Source organism: Haemaphysalis longicornis, unplaced genomic scaffold (assembly GCF_048455015.1).
Source record: "Haemaphysalis longicornis isolate Haplotype H1 unplaced genomic scaffold, Haemaphysalis longicornis Haplotype H1 scaffold_1, whole genome shotgun sequence".
NCBI classification, from domain to species: Eukaryota; Metazoa; Arthropoda; class Arachnida; order Ixodida; family Ixodidae; genus Haemaphysalis; species Haemaphysalis longicornis.
Genome location: NW_027526203.1, coordinates 314,742,221 through 314,763,321, shown reverse-complemented (window position 1 = coordinate 314,763,321; position 21,101 = coordinate 314,742,221). Strand labels below are relative to the sequence as shown.

The 21,101-nt window shown below is 45.2% G+C and overlaps 1 protein-coding gene across 12 annotated transcripts in view; it reads left to right on the top strand.

Moving 5' to 3' along the window:
* Positions 1–10,882: 10,882 nt before the first annotated feature.
* The window catches only part of LOC144150613 (uncharacterized), an 88,602-nt gene continuing 78,383 nt past the window's right edge, over positions 10,883–21,101 (top strand). For 5 of the 12 annotated variants that reach the window (XM_077682173.1, XM_077682172.1, XM_077682167.1 and 2 more), the window contains exons 1-2: positions 10,883–11,108; positions 13,197–13,252. In XM_077682173.1, coding sequence (XP_077538299.1) covers positions 11,059–11,108; positions 13,197–13,252 — 106 coding nt within the window. In that variant the 5' untranslated portion in view covers positions 10,883–11,058. Of the gene's footprint in view, positions 11,109–11,837; positions 11,970–12,699; positions 12,720–13,196; positions 13,253–21,101 lie in introns of those variants that run through there. The other 7 variants (XM_077682174.1, XM_077682169.1, XM_077682177.1 and 4 more) reach the window with 5 other exon arrangements.

Here is a 21,101-nt window from a genome sequence, read left to right as displayed (position 1 = left end):
TCTGCCTTAAAGGGACCCTGCAACACTCTTTGAGCAGTGCAAGTAAACCTGCGCGACGTTTAGATTACACTGCCAGGAATACCTCAGCCAAATATTTCACGTGCACGTGAAGCGGTGGGCGCACAAATCGCTGTGAAAGACACGGAAAAACCGACCGCACTCTCTTCAGTTTACCTCATTATGCTCCCCTGGCATTCAGGCCATGGCTGTCTGATTGGCTGTCACTGGTCAACTTCGCGGCTAATTTCTCCCATTTCCTGTGACGATCCACTGCTGTCAGCGCTGTGTGCGACCCTCTGCTATGCCTGAACCTGTAGGCACAGTTTTGCCATTTCTTTTGTGTTTTTAGTGCACGCGGAGTTTGAGTGACGAGCTCAATTTTTCCCTTTCAACCAGACCACTTGACAACAAATGTTTATTGCTTCAAAGACGCCCTACTGGCCAGAGCGCTCGCTTGCGAGCAGGCAGCCATGCCTGCTTTTTTGTGGCACCTAACCGGAAAAAGACGCCTCCACATTTCGGAGAAAAGGGGAAAACTCCCCGGCATATATATCGAAGGCCGCCGGAGAAGACTAAGCAAGCTGCCCCCCTCTCCGGGAGAGAGCGCGCAGCTTTCGTCGCGTTGTCTGCGTTCGAGTTGAGAGGGAACAATTATGCGCGATTTTTCATTGCGCGTAGTTTTGGTGATAGTGAATGGATTTTCATAATTCTTGCGGGAGGAGATTGCTGGGACGATAGACTTTACCTTAAAATACATTCCGAGTAGTCGACGGTAAGTGTTGCAGGGTCCCTTTAAACAAGACCATTTTAAGGAGTTTCTTGGCTTGAACATTATCGGGAGACGTTCAAAAGACCTGGAAACCATTCCCATACTTTGTGTCATAAATTATCAGATTGCATGCACATGGCAAGGATTGAGGGAACATGCTCAGTGAAGTTTGCCTAACAAATTTAAAAACTCGGGACAGACATGTTTCTTGAGCTATTCAACATGGATACCAAGGTGTGCAGAGCCTTCATCTTAGATACTCCTGGGGAAAGGGGGGTGGGGTGTTTCTCAGTTTACCAAATTAATGTGCTTGTTGCCCAAAGTCATTTTAAACGTAGGCTGAAACAAGCTGCAAATGTATAATTGCATTATTAGATGAATCAACAGTGTTCTTTCATCCAATTTGCATATTTCGTGACGAGAAAGGCACATTCCAAAGTGCCGTTTCTTTTGCACAGTCTTGCCCAACACTTTGGCAACGTACACTGACGACACGCTGGCAATTCTGCAGGGTTAACTTTATTGGATTTCTAGCATGGTTAATCTGTACAACCTGTGTAAGGGCTCGGATTAAATGAAATCAACATTGTAAGTGCTCAAATAGGATGAAAACACATGCAAGCCTTTGCAATGCAATTGCGTTGCCGGTGCGACTGCTGCAAGCAGTGCATGGTGTTTTCTCTTCTGCAGGTTAACTGAGGCTCTATACTACCACGAAATAGCAATATACGCGATTACATGAGGTAACCTTTACACTGTAGCCACCAGTAAGACTCCAAGAAAGTCCCTCTGGTGTCCTTTAAATGACCGTGGAGACAGTGTTCTATTTTGCTTCAGTCAGAAGGTTGCCTTGGTAGAGAAATAAATATGCCCAGTTTAATGCAAACTGCACTGAGGGAGGCTAGATAGCAAACCATATGCGGATGCGACACCTGGCAGCATTTTCCGCACTCACTGAACGGATGCCACTGGGCGACGTTAACCACCCCTTGATTGAATTGGCAGATGGGTTAAAATCAAACATTTGCAAGCGTAGGCTCAAGGATGTCATCTCATCTCTAAAATTCTAACGGCACCGCAGGTCACTAGTGCTTCCGGTCTGTGGTATAGCAGTGGCTGTCAAAATGGAAACATCAGAATCTCCCTTTCTCTTATGGGAACCTTGACAGTTTAGTTGGTCTGTGGTTGTCAAATGTAAACCGAAGCTTGAGGTTTTTTTTTTTGCATTTATTCCATGGCATAACTAGATAATGATCAGGTCATGGTGAAAAAAGGTTACGAGGTCAATGTGAAAAGCTTGGTTTCTCGAAAGAAGTACGAAAGCAAATGATGGGGCTGGGCCCTTGTTTCCACGCGATGTAGGAAGATCCGTCATCCGGGCAGAGGCCTGCCACCGCAGATATCCTTGGGTGTAAGGTGGGACGGGACCTGTGTAAGTGGTAGAGGTTGGTTTCAGCATCGCTTTGCTGACAAACTGTCCAATCGGAGACTCGTAAAAGCGCCCTGAAAGTGAGGTCAGTGGCAGGTCATGGCAGGAGTTATGGCTGCCTCGACCGAAATCGTCCTGAGCACAACCTCCTCAGCACAGGTGAGACCCAGGGGGTGATGATAGCACACGGTAAACAGATGCATGTGGGCGGTGCCAGAGGTTGTGCAGCTCTAGTGGGGTAGACACCGGTGAACAGAGGCTGCTAGCGCTGTGTTAAGTCTGCCTTACGGTTAGGTGGCAGAAGTGCAGAATACACTGAACTTGGATTGCATCATGCCTTTGTGCTACAGGACGGTAAATGTTTTGGGACAACATAGGGCCACCAGCTACCAAGTCAAGTAGGCAAATGGCTCGAGGGGCATCGATACGAATTACGATGCATGTTGTGAGCGCTAAAGTGATGGTGGATACAAAGGAGAGTGCCTCTTTAATTGCTACAAGTTCTGCACAGAATGATGAAGTAGGCTTTGGAACCTGAAATCGTGACATCTTGCTGAGGGCTGACAGCCTGGCAGAATAAATGGCAGTGGTAACCACAGTATTTTGTATGCTGACGTCTGCATATATGTGTGGGAGCCGGCAATCTATTTCGGCACTGCGCTGTTGAACTACAGGCACAGAATTCCTGCATCGCGGGTAATGGAGTGGTTGGTTTGTTGCTTAAAGAGACCCTGCAACACTTTTCTCAACTTGTTTTTTAAATCTTAAATGCTTGCAGAACGTAGCCACCCAACACACCCAGTACTTAGATTAGGGGGTTTCAAAGTACCTCAGCCAAAAGTTACTGCTCTATGCCCATCAGATAACTTGTAAACTCGCTAAAAAGATTTTTCTATCTTTCGTGGTCTTGACGTTCTTCAAAAGCTCGAATTAAGTCACTAAGGCCATGTAGCGGCTGTTGGCCGGTTTTTCTTCAGTTGCAGCAATGAGCGCTTTTCGATAGCAACTTTAAAAAAAGCCACAAAAACAAAGCAGAAATGAAAGGCGTATCTGGCGTGGCGAGCAAGTCTCGCAGTGCCACTCCGTGCTGGCGATAACTACCTATAGCTTTCGCAGTGGTTCCAGACGTGAAGGAAAGAGTGAAAGCACTTATCGAAAGTGTTGCAGGGTTTTTTTAACTGTATGAACTATCAGAAGGGCAGAACTTGCTGTGGTGATGATGGTAGTACGTTGGAGACAGCATAAGCTTTTACTGCTTGTGCAAAATGACAGAATACAGACTTGAATAGGCAAGCTTCACGGCGCGTGCTGCAGATGTCCGCACTCAACATGTTCGGTTGTTCATGTTCCTGGGGAGGCAGTATAGGGGCGATGTGAGGGAGACCACTGATTGTACTCATTGCCTCCCTATTGATGACTTCCAGTCGATACCTTTGGGTTCTTGTGAAATGCTGAAATTGGGCCGAATAAACAAGGTGCATTTCCAAGACCAGCCTCACTAGCTGTCATGGTAGCGAGCCTGGACAAACTACACCCCAACGTGGGCAAGGGGATCATGTTCATCAAGTCCAGGATGGCCACATGACTGATTTTATATGCTTTTTGAGTGTCCACCCCTGGATAGTCCAGACTCCATAATGACAGGTTGATGGCAATGTTGATGCTGCTAAAACACCAGTACTATTCTCTGTGTGAAGGTATGGGCAAAAGCGGACTGGCGGGGCGGTAATATTCATGCTGTTCAAGCCACAGTGACAGGCAAGTGTTAATTTTCTGCATTATTGAAATGTTGTCATGCGAGTTTTTTTTTTTTTTTTTATTCATGGCACTGTTCTACTGGTACAGGTCAACTTTTTTCACACTGTCATGTCCTCTTAAATGGGGGACATGGCTCTTATAACAATTTCTTTTAATTTTTAAGTAAACTCTGTGAAACTTGTCAGCCTTGCTTCTTTTTTCCAACTTATTTCAAATATGGCATTATTTTTTAGTCAGTCAATTAGTTAGCAAGATAATTAGAAATAATTAGTCATTTTTGGAGGAACAATAGACAAAACAGTGTTAGCCATAAAACTGTAATCTTCATATTTCCCAATACTATGAACCCTGGTGAGTGCAATAATAGAATCGGTTTTTTGATGCACCCCTTGAAACTAATTTTACAGTAAAGCTCATTAAACTTTGGTAGCACCAGTGGCAAGGAACCATTCTGAATGCCCATTTCAAACACCAGAGTTTAATGAGGTGTAAAATTAGTTCCAAGAGGTGCATCAAAAAACCGCTTCTCTTATTGCATTCACCAGCGTTCATAGTAATGGAAAATATAAAGATTACAGTTCTGTGACTAGCACTGTTTTGTCTATTGTTCCTCCAGAAATGACTAATTATCTCTAATTACCTTGGTAACTAATTGACTTACACAAAAAATAATGCCACATTTGAAATCAGTGGGGAAAAAGCAGCAAGACTGACAAGTTTCACAGAGTTTACCGAAAAATTAAAAGAAATTGTTTTAAGAGCCATGTCCCCCCTTAAAGACCATGAAGATGATGGCATTGTGGTGTCTGTGGCAAAAAATTGGTGAGGACAAAGAGTGCACGTTGGTCTGCCAGATGTATGAATTGTCACATGATTACAAAGAAAGGGCACAGGCCAGCCAAGTGCAGGCATCTGTACACACGTCATGGCTGATGCTAGAGCAACTCTCCTGGAAAACTTGCATGTATTGGTACACACAATGCCTGCAGAAAAAGCAGGTTCACTCAGTGGGAAAGGAAGTTGAGTTTGAACACAAACATGCTGGGGCAAAGGGACGATGCCAAGCGAAAGCAAAACATTTCGACCTCATCAAGAAATGTTATATGTTATTGAAACACACATCTACTATAAGAGAACAAACCAGTAACACTAGTCTAGCAAAAATGTGCTGTCACTGAATGTTAAATCTGATGCATATATGATCCATGGTTTAATAAGCACAGTGTAAAAGACAATATAAAGCACAGTCCCTACACTTGTCAAGCTTGCCCACTTTGATCAACCAGTCAAATAAAATGTGATGGGCCATAGCACAATCGTAGCAGAAAAGCAAATTCAAGGTGCCATGTGCAGTGACCCTGACGGTTTAGTATGTGCACAGAGGTTGTGCACGACCATTGTCCTGCAGTCATTTCCAAGGGAACTGCAATCGCCACTGCTTCCGTTTGGCAAGAGCCTATCCAACAGCAACAGAAAATGAAGCAAAGGCTATTGTTCGTCTTGTGCCCATCGATAGTTGCACCACTCATTCAAGGTTTCCGAAACCGATAACAGCAGATTAAATAGGCAGTCCAAACTGAAGTGATGACCATAGCTTGGGCCAAATCCAAGCATGACGAAGCACTCCACAAAGGAGTTTGTTGCTCCAAGACAACCTGTAAAATGAAGCTTTCTATTGATTGAGCAGTCAAACATGCATCCCTCATCGTTGAGCGAAAAAATCCACCCAAAAACAATGAGTAAAGCCATTATTATGCTCATTGAATATTTCAGTCCTTTTGCCTTATAGTTCTGGCTGATCATGAATTTTTGTGACAATCCTAGCTGGAATAGAATGTTTTAGCAGCTGCTGGACAGGTTGCACTTTTTGTGGCTGACTGATGTGCAGTGGAATATTGATAAGCAGCTCATGTGCGAGAAAACATCGTCACGGCACACGCACATGATGTTGCTAAGATGTCCAACTCGATGTCAACAACTGTACGCTGATGGCATGTGCGTAGGATCATGTGAGCACTAGGTAAGCATAGATATGCTGACAACGTATGTAATTTGTATCTCTAGGCATCATTCTGCCAGCAATGTTCATACAACACAATTTTTCGTTATGTATTACACAACATATAGAAACAGGCGATGTATGAATGCAAGCCCACAGAGGAGACAGACAGAGCTAACTTTGTTATAATGGAGTTGACGGGAATCGGTAATCGCTTTGCTTTTTTATCCACTGTTCGTTAAAAACGTTTTAGGTACATGTGGGTCATGGGTAGCCATGTAACTATGTAGGTCTTGGAAGGAAACAGCGAATGGGAATTTGCATGTAGGTAGGCACCATTATAAAATTAATTTTTATCACCTTGCCTGCATCGATCGTCCTGGTCAGTGTTGTACAAGTTCCTCTAAAACGGAAATGAGTTCCCATTACAAGTTCCCTTAATGTGAAAGGAACACGTTCCAGTTACAATGCGAACATTAGAACGTGTCATTAAATTAATGTTACATTTGATTTTTTTAAATTAAAATACAGTGTGAATAATTCTGCGGCAAAATAAAGTGAGCAACTTAAAACTCACATCGAACTGCGTATATCATACGAATATGAACACCACCGGCAGCAGATTATCTGGAGATAAAAAGAATCCAAAGAAACGCTCCTAGACGAATTTTTCGGGGAGCGCCGGGCATACTCTGGACATGTCTAAGTGACACTTTTGTGCTCACCTATTACGAGTGCATCGCATGGCACTTTCCACTTCGATTTTCAAATGCGCAGTCAGGATACTGCGCTTCAGATTTGCAAATAGAAAGTTACTCACACGCACGAACACACTTAAATTTCTTGCACAAGAAACTGCATCGAAAGAAACAATACTTAGGTGTTTAATGAATGCTGATTCGATATTACAGTATCAGTGGGAAAAAAAGGTCCAGAACATATTCGCAACTTCGCAGAGTCTCTTGTTTGAACTCAGCAAGAGTTGCATCTCGACCTTGGAGTCAGCCAGATGAACCAGTTTTTTCGTCAACACTTCGTTGGCAATGTTGAAGAGTCGTTCCACTGAAGCGCTTGAGGGTGCTGCCGTGTTGTACTTGAGAAAAAGTTGGTTCAGTCCCTCTGAGTTCTTCATCTGCAACAGCGGCTAGTAAACTGGTACCAGCAGGTACCGTGAAAGCTCATCCTGCGCCTTGGCTGGAAGGGTTCAGTGCCCGAACGAGAAGAAATCGTCGCACTGCTATGATGCGAAGGGAAGGTGGCGCAATAACTCCCAGCAAGATGCGAAAACCATTTGTCACAGCAAACCTGGCAAACATCATGAAACCATAGCTCCGCTTGGTGCGTGAGAAAGTTTTTGGTGGCACGTTCAAGCGCCATGTCCATGCCGTGGGGTGATAGAATGTCAGAGGTCAGATTCAGCTTGCAGCAGCTACTGGGCATGGTTGCTAATGCACGAGATCTAGCTCTTACCTTGCTTTCAGCGGCAGCGGCAATATTTCAAGAATCCGAGGCTGGGAACTTGACACCTTGTTTTTACCCGCGGTGAGCGCATCACTGGTGACCCAGGTGTCCATAGACAGACAGCAGAGCAGTCTCGTATGGCACCTTCAGCTGGCTCAGCAGCCTGTAGAAAACACGTGCGATGCAGTCCACCTGTGCAAAGTGCTCTTCCAAGCTGGCGTCTTCCACGAGTGTGAATGGCGCATCAATGCATGCTCCTGCTCGGCTTTTGCGTTCTACTCTTAAAGGTGAAGCTTAAACGTCCTCCAAGTTCTTGTGTTCCTGGTTGTTCAAAAGAAGAGGTCGCGGCGGAAGGCGAATCAAAGGGGCACCGGAGCACCTGTTCCATTGGCGTCTGCAGCCTGCCCGATTGGCTGCGGCCTGCTGTGTGGTGATTCTTCTGCCTATGAGCTTCGAGGAAGCACGTTCCACGGAAGGGTGGGCAAATTGGGCAGCTTACAGGAAGAGAAACGCAGTAGGGGCCTGTGGCTTTTTGTATTTGCTTCAGCACACTAATGCCTTGGCATCAAAAACAGCCAAATCCTAGCGATGGAACGTTTACAGCAGGAACGCCGTCCCCTTTGCTTGTCCTTGGTAAACCTAACGAGTTTCCGTTACAGTTCCACTGACCCTTAACGGAATGGTGGCGTTCCTCCATTCCTCACAAAAGGAACTACACTTTAACGTCGTTATAACGAAGTTGAAGGGCAGCGTAATGTTTTCGTTATATCCATTATTTCATTACATCACTTAAAACTGTTTAGGGCAAACCCAACTGTTTAGTTGGGCGCACAACTATAAGCATGCAAAGCAGGAATCCGTTTCGCGGCCCACTGTACCACTATGCTCCCCCTTATGTGACGGAAATGAATAGAAGGCAAATATCTAGCTTGCTCAATGCGCACACTGCATAATTTATTTTCCACTAGACATAGCTGGAAGAAAGTCCGTGATACTCCTTTTGGTCACACGTAGGAGGTGAAAGACTTCCTTTTCTGCCGTGGCCACCCCGTCCCGTTGCTGCCGTTTACGCCTGAGCCGTGGGCGTCGCAGAATGTCAACCGCATGGAGTGCCTGCAACGATGTTGGTATGTCGAACGTGTGTGCATGGGAGACCACGGGTCTTCGGCGTGGCTTGCTCCGAATTGTCTGGTGAGTCGTGAAAGTGACACTGTAGAGTTTTAGCACTCCGTGTACTGCACGTTCCGCATGTACCGCACGTTCTGCGACCCGTCCGCCTGCGTGTGCGGGCACGGCGAGGAGGGCCGCACCCCAGCGGAACGAATGCGTGCGCATGGCGGGGCAGGGTCGGCCCGGCAGCGAAGCTGCCTAATCTACCGGACCGAATGAGCAAGTGACAAGCCTGGTTCCGGCACATACAGTATGTACAGAATGTATGGAACACTCGGTCGGCTCCTCCATACGGACCACGTCGGGGTCAACGTTGAGGCAAACCGCATTGCGACTGCATTCATGTAACCCGCCCATGGCTGAGCCACGTCTGGGCTACAGTCAGCGAACCCGCACCTCTGCTCTAGCCCGGCCATGGCTGATTAAGGAGAATGGCTTGCTCTGCCGCGCGTGGCGTGGCTGCGCACGGCCGTGACGTCGATGCGACATTTTTAAAACAGCCACGCCGAAGGAGTGTCAAACTCCGCAGAATACTTCACGCACCGCGGTCGTTTTTTGGGCGGGAGACTACTATAGTTCGTTACACACGTCGATGCGACATTTTTAAAACAGCCACGCCGAAGGAGTGTCAAACTCCGCAGAATACTTCACGCACCGCGGTCGTTTTTTGGGCGGGAGACTACTATAGTTCGTTACACCTATTGACCAGTCAATTTTACTTCGTTACAATAAGATGTTAAATGCATGCGTTCTCTATGGAGATTTTAAGGTGAGTTTCATTTACTTCGTTATACCAATTACTTTGGCATATCCCCTTACATTATAACGAGGTTTGAGTGTAGTTCCAGGAACACCACTGCGTACAACGCTGATCCTGCTTTCTCTGCCCGCACATGCAGGATAATTTTTCGTTTTGCACTTTTGATTAGTACAGATGGTAATTGTTTGTGTTGTTTGTTTAAAATTTTACTGATTTTTTTTTGCCTAATTTAAGTAGTCGCCCCCTCTCCTTTCATTGGGAAAGTTACCGCAGGCATCCATGTATGCTCTTTCTTCCGAGCTGTGGCTGATTCCCCACTGGTTGTGCTAGAAGTGTGGAAATGAAAAGTAGCAAGGCACGGGGGCGGGCGCACGAGCACGCACCATGTAGGCCATTATTGAATGCCGGCCCTTTTTCTCGGCCAGTGCCCCTGGGTGGGTATGGGCCATCTTTTTCCGCTAGAACCATCCCGCCACCACGTGCACGCGTGCACGTTCATTCAGGACCGGAGCTTCGAGCGGCGCGTCACGCATCAGTGACGGAAGCCGATCGAGCTCCGTCGCGGGATCTGGTAAGCCCTGCCCGACGGAGGTTGCTCAGCCTAATGCGGTGTGGAGGTGAGTGAGGGGGGGATGTGCCCTAGGACCCACCACTCCTCAAGGTCCCGTCAGTTTTGTGCTGCTGACCGCCGACCGTCTCGGACACGGCTGGCTAAAATACAACCGGCCGTGTGGCCAGTCGTGGTCTCAAACCCCCTAAGTTGGGATTAAGGGGACAACGTTGGCATACTGTACTCGTATTGCAAGCCTGCAGCGTGCATTTCTATTATTTCCCTCCCAGTGGAATGGCGAAATCGTGCACTAGAGCCGCTAAATAAGCTACGCTTATCCAGTGGCTCTAGTGCACATGTAGCTGCAGCAGTTGTCGACTTGGGAGCAAAGAAATCGGGATGCGCCGCGGGTTCTAACGCCCTCGATCCTGCAACGTCTCGGGCCTGACTCGCCGAAAGTGCATGCTCACACGAACATAGTACTACCAAGTTCTTTTTAAACCCGAGAACGTAAAAGCAACAGTACTTAAAGCACGGCCTACCATCTGCTAATCACGAGGAAAGCGCGTAATTTTTCAGCAATACGGCCGCAATTTCAACGCGCCGGTGCAGGCAGGTTAGGACGTTTACAACGATTTTGAAGCTTTCGCTTCGTTTACAAAGGCAATTGAGGGTTTAAGCTCTGCATGCCTTCACCCCTGACTGACACAATGTTTTGGATTTTCGAAACGCACCAAGGAGGTTTAAAAAGCCTCCTTCGAACGCAAGCTGTACGTCAGAAACACCCGCCCTGCGAATTCAAATGTTCTAGGTAACAAAAATGCGACGGAGAGCGATAAAGACCATGTAGGTAATAACAAATTTTGTCATTTTTTACTTTCATAATAAATTATTACCGTTATTTTTTAAAAATAAGTATTTATTTTTGGATATTAAAACTAAATATGGTTTTTACAGAACGGAATAAAGTTTTCTTCTGTCTTGCCGAGTACGGGCGCGCCAGCTGCCGTTATGGCGGACTTTTAAATTTTTGACGGCTGTGAGTGGTGCTCCTTAATCTTGAGCGTTGCTGGTGCACCTATTAGTTATGCTTGTGTACCTGTTGCTGTGGTGGTAAATATTTGCGCAGTGCAGGTGTGCTTACCTCGCTTTTTTAAAAGAAATGGATGATTCCCACCTTAGCGAGAGCTGTGTTGCGGACACAAGTAGTGAGTGAGTACCCTTTGTAGATATCTTTATCGTCGGGAAATGCCAAATTAGTGTTAAATTTTGCAGTACATAAATGCCTTATGTGTCTGTTATCACGTGCCTCATGTGGCGCCGCTGAGAAAGGCTGCTTTACATTTCTATTTCTTAATACCGCGTCTTGCCGTGTTTTCTTTTCTCTCAACGAACTTTTCGTGCGTAGTATGTAGGAAGGTGCACGGGCTCTTGGTAGAATGCCGGTCTCAGGGTCTTTAAATTTGCAGTTTTAGATGTACCTGCTAACTGCTAAGATGTAAGCTAACGAAGCATTAGTGAGAAAACTTGCACATTAAGCATTTCCCAGAGTGGGAATCGAGTGGGAGTGTATTACATGATGCCTTTTTTCTCTAGTTCTTTCTTCATTTATTTCTTGTTCAAAATCCCCGATGCCGTCGCATACGAGTTTTGCAGTTTTAAAATAAAACAAATTTATAATTCGAAAAGTTTTTTTTTTCTTCTGTTTTGCGCCCGCTGTGCGTATACATTGTACGTATCGCCAGTGTAGGGCTTACTGGCGGAGCAACACCCACGCCGCCTCATTATTTTTCAATGAGAGACCGTGCTTGGAAAAAATGCGTTTTTTACGCCACAGAGTTTCTAGCAAAATATTCTGTACGAAACTGGTGCTTTGTATAAAAAAGTGGTTCGCACTTGTCCGAGGAGGGACCTACTGCGCAGGCGCAGAAGAGGACCGGAAGTGTCCCGACAGATTTTTCTCCTTCCATCTTCTCCGCATCTTGCCTGCGTCATTCGCCGGTCGGCCGTCGCAGGTTTCCGTAGAGCGGACACCGTCATGTCTGCGGGCGCCTCGCCTGGCCATCGTTGCTGGTGCGAATCGGAAATGTTTGCCGCTACCCGAGAGAAAGGAATGCCGAATTCTGTGAACGCGCATTTGGTTTCTGTGTCGACTATTACCGTGATCGCGTCTGGATGCCCGTGCCGGTGTTGGGATTTTCGCTGGTACCAGTATTGCCCCAGAAACCGTTGTATTGTTTTGTTTACCAATCTCTCCAAGCGGACGGATCCACTCCCTAGCGCAAGCCTTGTTTCAGCGTCGCAGCCGCGGGAAAATTTCGTCGAGACATCGGCAATCCGGGGCACCTTCGAAAGGCAGAGTAAAAAAAAAAAAAAAAAAATCGTTGCAACAGTAACGATCAGGGAACATCTTGACCATTATTCTCTGCATGTGTTCCGAAACTAGGTCGCGTTAGTACTCTGCCTCATGAACGTCTCGATTCTAAATAGTGAACGTGTGTAATTGCAGTTTTAATCAAATTAATTTATAAACAAATGAGCCAGAATAATTTTTTAGTTGAAAAATGTAATCTTGTTTAGCTGATGCAAGCATTACTATTATACTTGGCTCACACATTTTTCAATTAATATGTGCGATAGTTAATTTCAAAGTACATAAGCTTTGATTTTTTTGCTGCTATGCATTGCATTTCTATACACAGATGTTATCTTGAAGGGTTGGGGTATTTGCAGTGAAAAACTGTCTCCTATAACTTTAGGTGCTCATACATTGAATATTTCTTTGCAGTCTTGTGTCCTTGCCGGTTTCTTGAGGTTTATGATGTAAGCACTTGTTACTTACTGGGCATTCTTTTTTACATGGCATCTCGAATGGTCCAGGATACTGAAAAAGCAAAATAACACAAGCTTTTGCCCACAACTGCTGTGTGATCGCCAGCATTGATAGCTAGTAGCTATTAAAATGTGATAATTAATGTGGGGTATAACTACCATTGCTTAACGTCTGTAGGGCTGCTACAATTGTTGCTGCGTACTCCTGTGAAAGATCTTTGTTCTGCGCATAAAACTATTTTTAGTGCTGAAACTAATTTAGTGCTGAAACTGCCCCTGCGGACTGCAAGGAGGCAGCACCATGATACACAGCTGGGGTGGTCTCTGGTGCTCAAAATGGTGAAGTAAAAGGGTCCTTCATTCACTCTAGCATAGCGTAATGTGGCATTACAGGATTCCGGGCTGTTTTATCAGCTTCGATGTACCTGTGAATGTGGAGTTCTGACTTTTTTTTTTTTTCCTCCTCAGAATGGATCCCGGGCTCTCAAAGAACACATCAATAGATAAACCCGACACACCTCCAGGTGAGTTCATATTTAAAAAATCGTTCACTATGGTAGCAGTATTGCTGCTGTTGCTCGAGTTTACTTGCCATCTACCCACTTTCAACAAAGGACTGCACCAATTGGGCTTCTGTGGTAGGTGCAAATTTGCCGCATATTTGAATGGTAAGTGGAGGACTGCTGAAACTTGTATTCGTGTGTTGACCGACAAGAAAAGAAAGTTGATTAGCTCCTCCGTGATCATCTAATGTTTAGACCATCAATGTGTAGGCCTGAACACAAGCTGCCCAGGCATAGGGGCAGCAGTGTGTAGCTTGCACTGATGGGCTGTCCCTCAAGCAAGGCCATTCTTCTTGTGAGTCAACCTCCGAACTGTTTGAGCTGAACCAGGATTTCAGAGCATTTCGAGTATGAAACATTTGGTGCTTGCTCAACCAAAAGCTTCTTTTGTTAGTCATTTCGGTTGTATTGATGGGTTAAAAGAATTGGGCTTTACCACACCAAAGCTACCCATAGGCTGTGTGGCATGCCGTAGCCAAGAGGATTTCTAGTTTACAGCCTTGTTCAGCTATAACATGGGAGTGCTGAAACTTGTCTCCTCCCTCCCTAAAAAAAAAAAAAAAATCTTAAATTACCTAGAGTTTATTAATGTCATCAAAACCTAGCAGTAACAAGTTTTATTTAGTAGAGATATCACCTTTTTTGGGGCTGCTTTTGGAAAGTAGTGGCTATTATACCTTACAAAGATCAATGTGCGAGTAATAAACTCTTGCCCATTGTCACTTGCAAATACAGGCTCTGACCTGTTGCACTTAAACTCTGTGGAGAATTGGATGGTTTTTAAGGAAAAAAACGCTGCTGAACAGTTTTCCTACACATGTGGTAATACTGTTTGCTGATAATTTTTTTTTGTTTCATGCTATTCCATGTGAGCCTAATTAATACCCCTGTCATGCGGCAAATCTAATGTCATTCAAACTGAATGACATTAGCTTTTAATGGCATTCCGCTCCGCTGTGCGGGTCTACATGGCGGAACAAATGTCATTTGATTGTGATAGCGGTGACGATTAGCGAGCTCGCAAAACCGCAAAATTACATTTCAAGCGAATCTAGAATGTTTTCACACGTAATATTTAAAAAAAAAAACGTAACAAAGGATTATTTTTCAAAATAAAAACAAGAAAACCACCGATTTAGGTGACATCAGTAGACATCACAAGCTGAGACAAGTCCGCAAAAAATCCAGATTAGGGTAGCGTGCGCACTGGGGACGAGATTTTCTTTTTTGTTAGTACTTGTTTTTCTTTGTTTATTTGAACACAAAGAAGAAAATATAAGTTTACTGACAGTTTTTAGAAACAGTATTCCTTGGTTTATTACTGAATTTTCCCGTCTAGGGACGCGCTACTGCTGTCGAGGCTACTTATTTGGCCACTAACTGAGGTCCGGGACCTCAGTTAGCCGCTAAATGTCATTCGCCTCAAATGTCATCTGGTATTCTCGTGTAGCGCCAAACTAATGACATTTAGAGCGAATGACATTTGCTGTAAATGTCATTAGGTCTGCCGTGTGACAGGGGTAGTCTCTTGGTACTACATACTCATGCACTCAGTTGATGGCTACACAATGCAGTGGATGCTGATGGAGCAGTTTGACGTGAACACATTCACCTCAAAAATGGGGCCAGCTTGTCTACATTGATGTCTAACAGATTTTTCTTCAGCTCATGCCTTTTCATGTGAAAGAGGACGCTCAAGGGTTTTGGTGCGGCCATTGAAGAAGCAAGCTAGCCTTACAGCTGCTTAGCTTATAAACATCGATGCGGTTTTGGTCCATTCCTCTGGAAACCACAAGAAGGATCATAACGGATAATGATTTAATGTAGTGCAGGAGCAGTTAGATTGGAGGGAAGTCTAGAAAGAGGCTACTGTTGGCTATGTGATCTGCCGTGTACTTCTGTTCAGCATGCTTGCATTCAGAGCACCATCCATGTTCAACCTTTCGTGTTTGCTTATGAAACAAGAGATAGGTTTAATCCAAAAACAGCAAATAAAAAAAAAACAGTGCTAATGGTTCGATCTTACCTCACTTCAGTTTTGCACCATACCAAGTCCAGATGACCCAAGCAGTGGGGCTGTGTTTTTGTTTTGTTTTTTTAAACGTGAAGTGGGCTGAGTTCTGTCAACGTTGAATTTCAGAAACTAAAACAACTGGGCACAGCTTTGCACATGTCAATTAGGCAATCACATCGTTATTTTAAAAATGACATAGCAAGGCAGTACACACGGACATACTGACAGAGGCACCGTGGTAGGCGCTGCAGTGAGACAAACATCTGAGCAGTCAGCCAATGTACTGAGCACCGTAAACATCTAGATTAGCATTGGGTACATGATAATATTGCTGATAACTTGGTTCACTTTGACCCGCCGCGGTGGCTCAGTGGCTAAGGCGCTCCACTGCTGAGCACGAGGTCGCGGGCTCGATTCTCAGCCGCGGCAGCCGTTTTTCTGATGGAGGCGAAAAGCAAAAACGCCCGTGTGTATGAGATTTCAGCGCACGTTAAAGATCCCCAGGTGGTCAAAATTAATCCGTAGCCCTCTACTACAGCGCGCCTCATTGCCTGCGTTGCATTGGCGCAATAAACCCTACAATCAATCAATCAATTGGTTCACTTTACTTGTAACTATAGTTGTTTACAAGGAGGGGCTCCACCCACAAGCGTTGTAAAGCTGCTTCAAGTCCATCTGCTGTTGGAGAATATAGTCCTTATAACGGAGCTGTTTGTACAGTTGATAATGTAGAATAAAAGACAGGATATATTGGATAGTAAATTAGTTAAAGGGACACTGAAGTGATTTGTAAACATTGCGGGATTGCTAGCGCAAATTGTAGTCCGGAGTCCATAGGCCATGTTTGGACCACTCTAAGTGCGTTTACGCGAATTTATTTAGTAGAAAAATCAATTCAGAAATGCTGTCCTTTTCTCTGCATCCTCGCCCACTTTCTGTGGCGTTTTCATGTGACGTCATGAGGAAATGACTTGGCTTGACTGCGCTACTGCACGGCTCACTGACCTTCCGACAGAGTCAGTAGGCCCAGCGTTTAGTCCGCTGGCCGCCGACGGGTGGTAACAATTCATTCGCTCAGTTGAAACTAAGCCACGACACATTCGTGAATGGAAGAATGTGCCTTTCTTTTCTTTGTTAGTTTGTACACTGTATCAAGCTCCAAGTCGAGGTCGCTCCAGAGAAGCGCTGCACAAGCGCACATGACACTTCGCTGACTGGTACGTTAGTAGGAAAATCTAAGGCCACTTGAAGGTGGGAGAAGAGTCAGCGAAGTCAATATAGGTACTAAGGAAATAAAATCAACTGAAACTTTTACCTGGAGGCGGTCTCTTAGCCTTCAACCCAGCGTCCGGGCTAATTGTGGTACTAGCGCCATATCCCCTGGTGAGCCTGGGGAAACATTATTGCGTTATTATTCCCATAGCAACGCCGCTGCCATGTTGGCCTTGAAGGCGTTATAATTGTCATGGCAACAGTGCGAGGGGGCGCAGCTTGCGTGGGGGGGGAGGTGGTGCTGTCCTCTCTCATGCCAGTTGCATTCCCCCCTCCCCCCACCCATTCCCATCCGGCAACCGCCGCTCCGCTGCCCCCACCGAGCCAGCCCCGCTGTGACCGGCACGCAGCCAGCGCAGCTACGCTGCCCGGGCCGCTTAGGCAGTAATGACGCCAGCTCGAACATCACTTGAACACTTTATTCGCGTTACGTGCGTGAAGGTGACGTGCGGCGAGAAACACTGATGCCCAATACAACACAGACGAGGTTGTCTGTCATCAAGTATAGCACACGCACAACACAAGTCCTATCTATCCTTCAGCTCAGCTTCACAGCATACGAACGAGGTTCTCACATTTTGCTAACAGCACTCAAAGAGACTTCGCGTTACGATTCATCCTGGTGTTCCTGGCGTCCTTTTGTAGCACCGTAATGTCCATGGGAGCACACACGAGAAATCTCCCACTACATGACATGCGCAATGGCCTCGCCGTGCGGAACCAGCAGCTGCGGTGGCCGTTTCCACGCATGCGCGCCCCCAGTCGCGCCGGAGAGAAGCGGGAAGAAAATAAAATGACAGAAGTGTTTCCCCAGCGCCACTGCCTATAGGAGCGCAATAATAGAACCAAAAATAGAAAAAGTAACATCGGCCTGCTTTTACTGTACAGCGTAAAACTAGGGAGCAGGAAGCACTTTTTTCGCGCTGGGTGAACAAGCACAGCGGTCAGCAGCACTACCACGCATCTGCGAACGCTTTTCCGTCTAAGAAATGCAATTGCTAGACGTGAAATATTGTGGAAATTTGGGGACGCTTACTGAACGAGCGCTATACAACAAATAGTCACCTAAGCTGCTTGAAATGCTAAAACTATTTAAAAGTGTAAAATGGTTATACATTATATACCTTATATTTCCAACACCAGCAGCGCTGGCCCGTAGCCGAGTGGTCTGGAGCGCTAGGTATGCTATTTTGCAAATAGCAAGTTCGAATCCCCGAGGGTACGTTCTAATTTTTTTTTAATGTATTTTTTTTTTTTTTTTTCATTTTCGGCCAATGTTTTCTATATTGAGTTCGTCATTTTAGGGCCGTAACGTTCACTGCTCCACGAGCAAGTTCACAGAACGCGTGCAGATTGAAACTGACGCGCGCGAGTTCTTGTTGGCATGCTGTTGCCATAAGCACCGACTGCTTGCGGGCAGTGGGCACCAGCCAGGATCAGCAGACCCTTGGCCTGGTTCGAACATGCTTTTTACGATACAGGCATGAGTGAGGCAAGCTCCAAATATGGGGGAAAAGCGCATGGCATTTGAGTGTCTGCGGTGACGCGGAGGGGCGTTCATCCACTGCGTAGGCCTCGGCTAGTGATTGGTATGATTCCAAGCCGTCCTGGGAGGCTTATCTTAGGCATTTTACAGCCGACAACATCGCAGAAGCGCGGTATGATGATTGAGATATCGAGAATGCCCATCCAACGATAACGTCGAATGTCAAGGATGTTGTTTTACAGAACCAAAGCCGAGACTTGTTTGAATGCTAATCTTGGACATCGTCCAATCACGGTGCAGCTCCTCTTGATGTCACAGCCTTTAGTTGGTGCGGCCGCCGCAGACCGCGCATGGTAGTTTTCTTGTTTCGGGCTTTATAAAATAATTACCAACTTATGAACCGGATAAATGAGGAAAAGTGTGTTAATTTGAGCCAGTCTACGCAGTGCAAGCAAAAACGGGAGCTTGACAAATTCACTTCAGTGTCCCTTTAATATATGTTTTATTACCCAAAGGAATGAAGGGCCAAGCAGAAAAAAAGTACTCTCTATTAATAGTGTAGAAGAACGTCCAGAGAGGGAAGGGAGGAGGCCGTCGTCTAGGAAAAGCCAATATATTTACACTATTTACGGAGAACCGTCTTCAAAGCAGCCATCTTGACGCCTCACTTGGTCGTCTTCGTCTTCTTCCTATGCGTCTGTTGAGCTAGGTGCCTGCATCGTCTTCGTCGCCTTCGAAAGTTCCAACTAATAGTCTTATTAATAGTCTTTGTGTTGTCATGAAGAAACAGAAGACTTGTTGACAAAGAACTGGGTAAAGTTTATTCAAAGCCTCCGTCATTTACTAGTCTTGAATAGTCCGCACACATCTTCTAACCTTGCCCTCATCTTGGGAATTTCCCAGGTTTAGTGACCGGGAATGTGTACTGTGTGCCCAAATGAAAGAAAATTCAAAAGGAAGTCTTCAAAACTAGAGGGATTGACATGTGTACGGCGGGTTTTGAGAAGGTGCTTGTAGAACTAGTAAAGTGTCTGAATCATACCAGATGGCGTTTAAGTGGGGCTCATGAGGGTCGGGCCCAATGACGTGATGTTGGAAAGAAATTTGGAAAAAGGTTTGCTCACCTGTAACATAGAAATGGTGTCCATGCATGCAAGGTTTTACTGTAACTGGATTAAGGCAAAAGTACTATGGTGTTCAGGAAGAGTTGCCTGTGCTGAGAAGGCGAGAGAGAAAGCTGAGGGTTTGGGCTGTAGTTATTTAAGATTATGAAAATTATTATTGTTGCAAAAATACCGACAATTTTATGTTTTAATGTTTTTTCAGAGCAGCTTAGTGTGAATGCACTTTTGAACCGAATAAGTAAGTATACAGGAGCCAGTTGTAGTGAAGCTTTGATAATCTTTATAGGTTTCAGATTTCTTGGAAAGTGTGCTATATGATCAACCGGTCTTCATCCTAAGAAGAGCCTGGCTTGTCTGGTGATGCCTGGTGTTTACAATTCCTTTTATATTGCAGTACAAAAAAAAATATGTACATGACTAGCATACTGTGAAACTGTAGGCGTAGTGGACTCTGCAGAATTACCTTTGTCAGTCTTTTTGGCTGAAGTATTACTGTGGTACAACACAGTCAATTGGGAACCTTTGGTGGAGGCAACGTACACCGGTGACATAATCCCATGACACGAATCTCCGAAGTCAAAGCATGTGTGCTCACATGTAAAAAAAAATTGAAGTAAAATTTTTGTACTTTAAAGGGGCCATGCAGACAAAACACAAGTTTGGTTCATTTGAAAGATTACCTCGTTGGAATCATATTGACACCACTTTTAATGTAAACTTCACTCAAATAAGCTACATAATTAGGATAAAATGGAATGGCCATGTGACCCACTCGCTCATTTCCCGCAACAGAACCTATGATGTCATATTTGCCAGCTCTGCGATTGGCTGGGGCCGGCTAAAGTGAATGCAAATTAGGCAGAACTTATAAGCTTGCTGAACGAGCTATTTGCGCTTACTTTTAGGGCACATTCTTTTTATAGCAGTAAGAATTGTGGGGTAAACAGTGGAAGTTACGAAAGTACACGTAAACATAGAAGTATCGATGCGTACTGCTGTTGGTACTGTGTGCACTATGTGCACTATCCCAAAGCACCGCAGTGCACAGCACTGCAGTGCTTTGGGGTTGTCTCAGACGACACTGGCCAAGTGTCTTACGTGACCATATTTGTCAAGTGAACACCATGTTTCATGAAACGATTATTTTCTATTTTAACAAAAACAAGCCAGGTACAAATATGGTCAAAAACAAAGCAAAGGCAGAAAACGGCCCGCCGCGGTATGGTGTCGCCATCTAGGTTGACTGACGGTAAACAAGGCTCCACATCACACTAGGTTTAGCTTGAAGACCTGCTCTTGTGATGTCATTGCAGACGTCATGAGAACAGACGATTTGGCGGGAGAATCAAAATTTTAACTTGAGTTAACTTGAGTTGATCAATGTCTCAGTGAATAAATTATCGTTTGCTTCTGGGCAAGCACTGGAGGCACTTCAAAACATGAAATCTTTCGAATAAAACGAACTTGTATTTTGTCTGCATGGCCCCTTTAAAGGGACAGACAACCGATTTTTGTCGTATATTTTCTTTATCCCAAATGAAAGGGCATCAATTAAAACCCCTTAATCCGAAGTGATTTTGCTGATAGCGCCCTAGAACTTTTGAAATTGGAATTTTTAGATCTACCAGCCATGCGTGTCCCACCAGAAAGAATGCTGGCAACCATGGCAGTGAGCCGTGCGGCAACATACTTTAAACTGCACGTGAGAGTAAAAGAGGGATTTAAAAAAAAGTGCGGGCCAATCCACCCTGTGGAGGTGGTTGGGAAGTGAAGCTTTATACACCACCTACCACGGGTTATATATACACTACCTATCACCACCTATCACGCGTTACACTGTACCTGAACACGTGCTTTATTATTTCACTTCAGCATGACGTGCAGAACTGCCTTATGATTGGTGTAATACACATT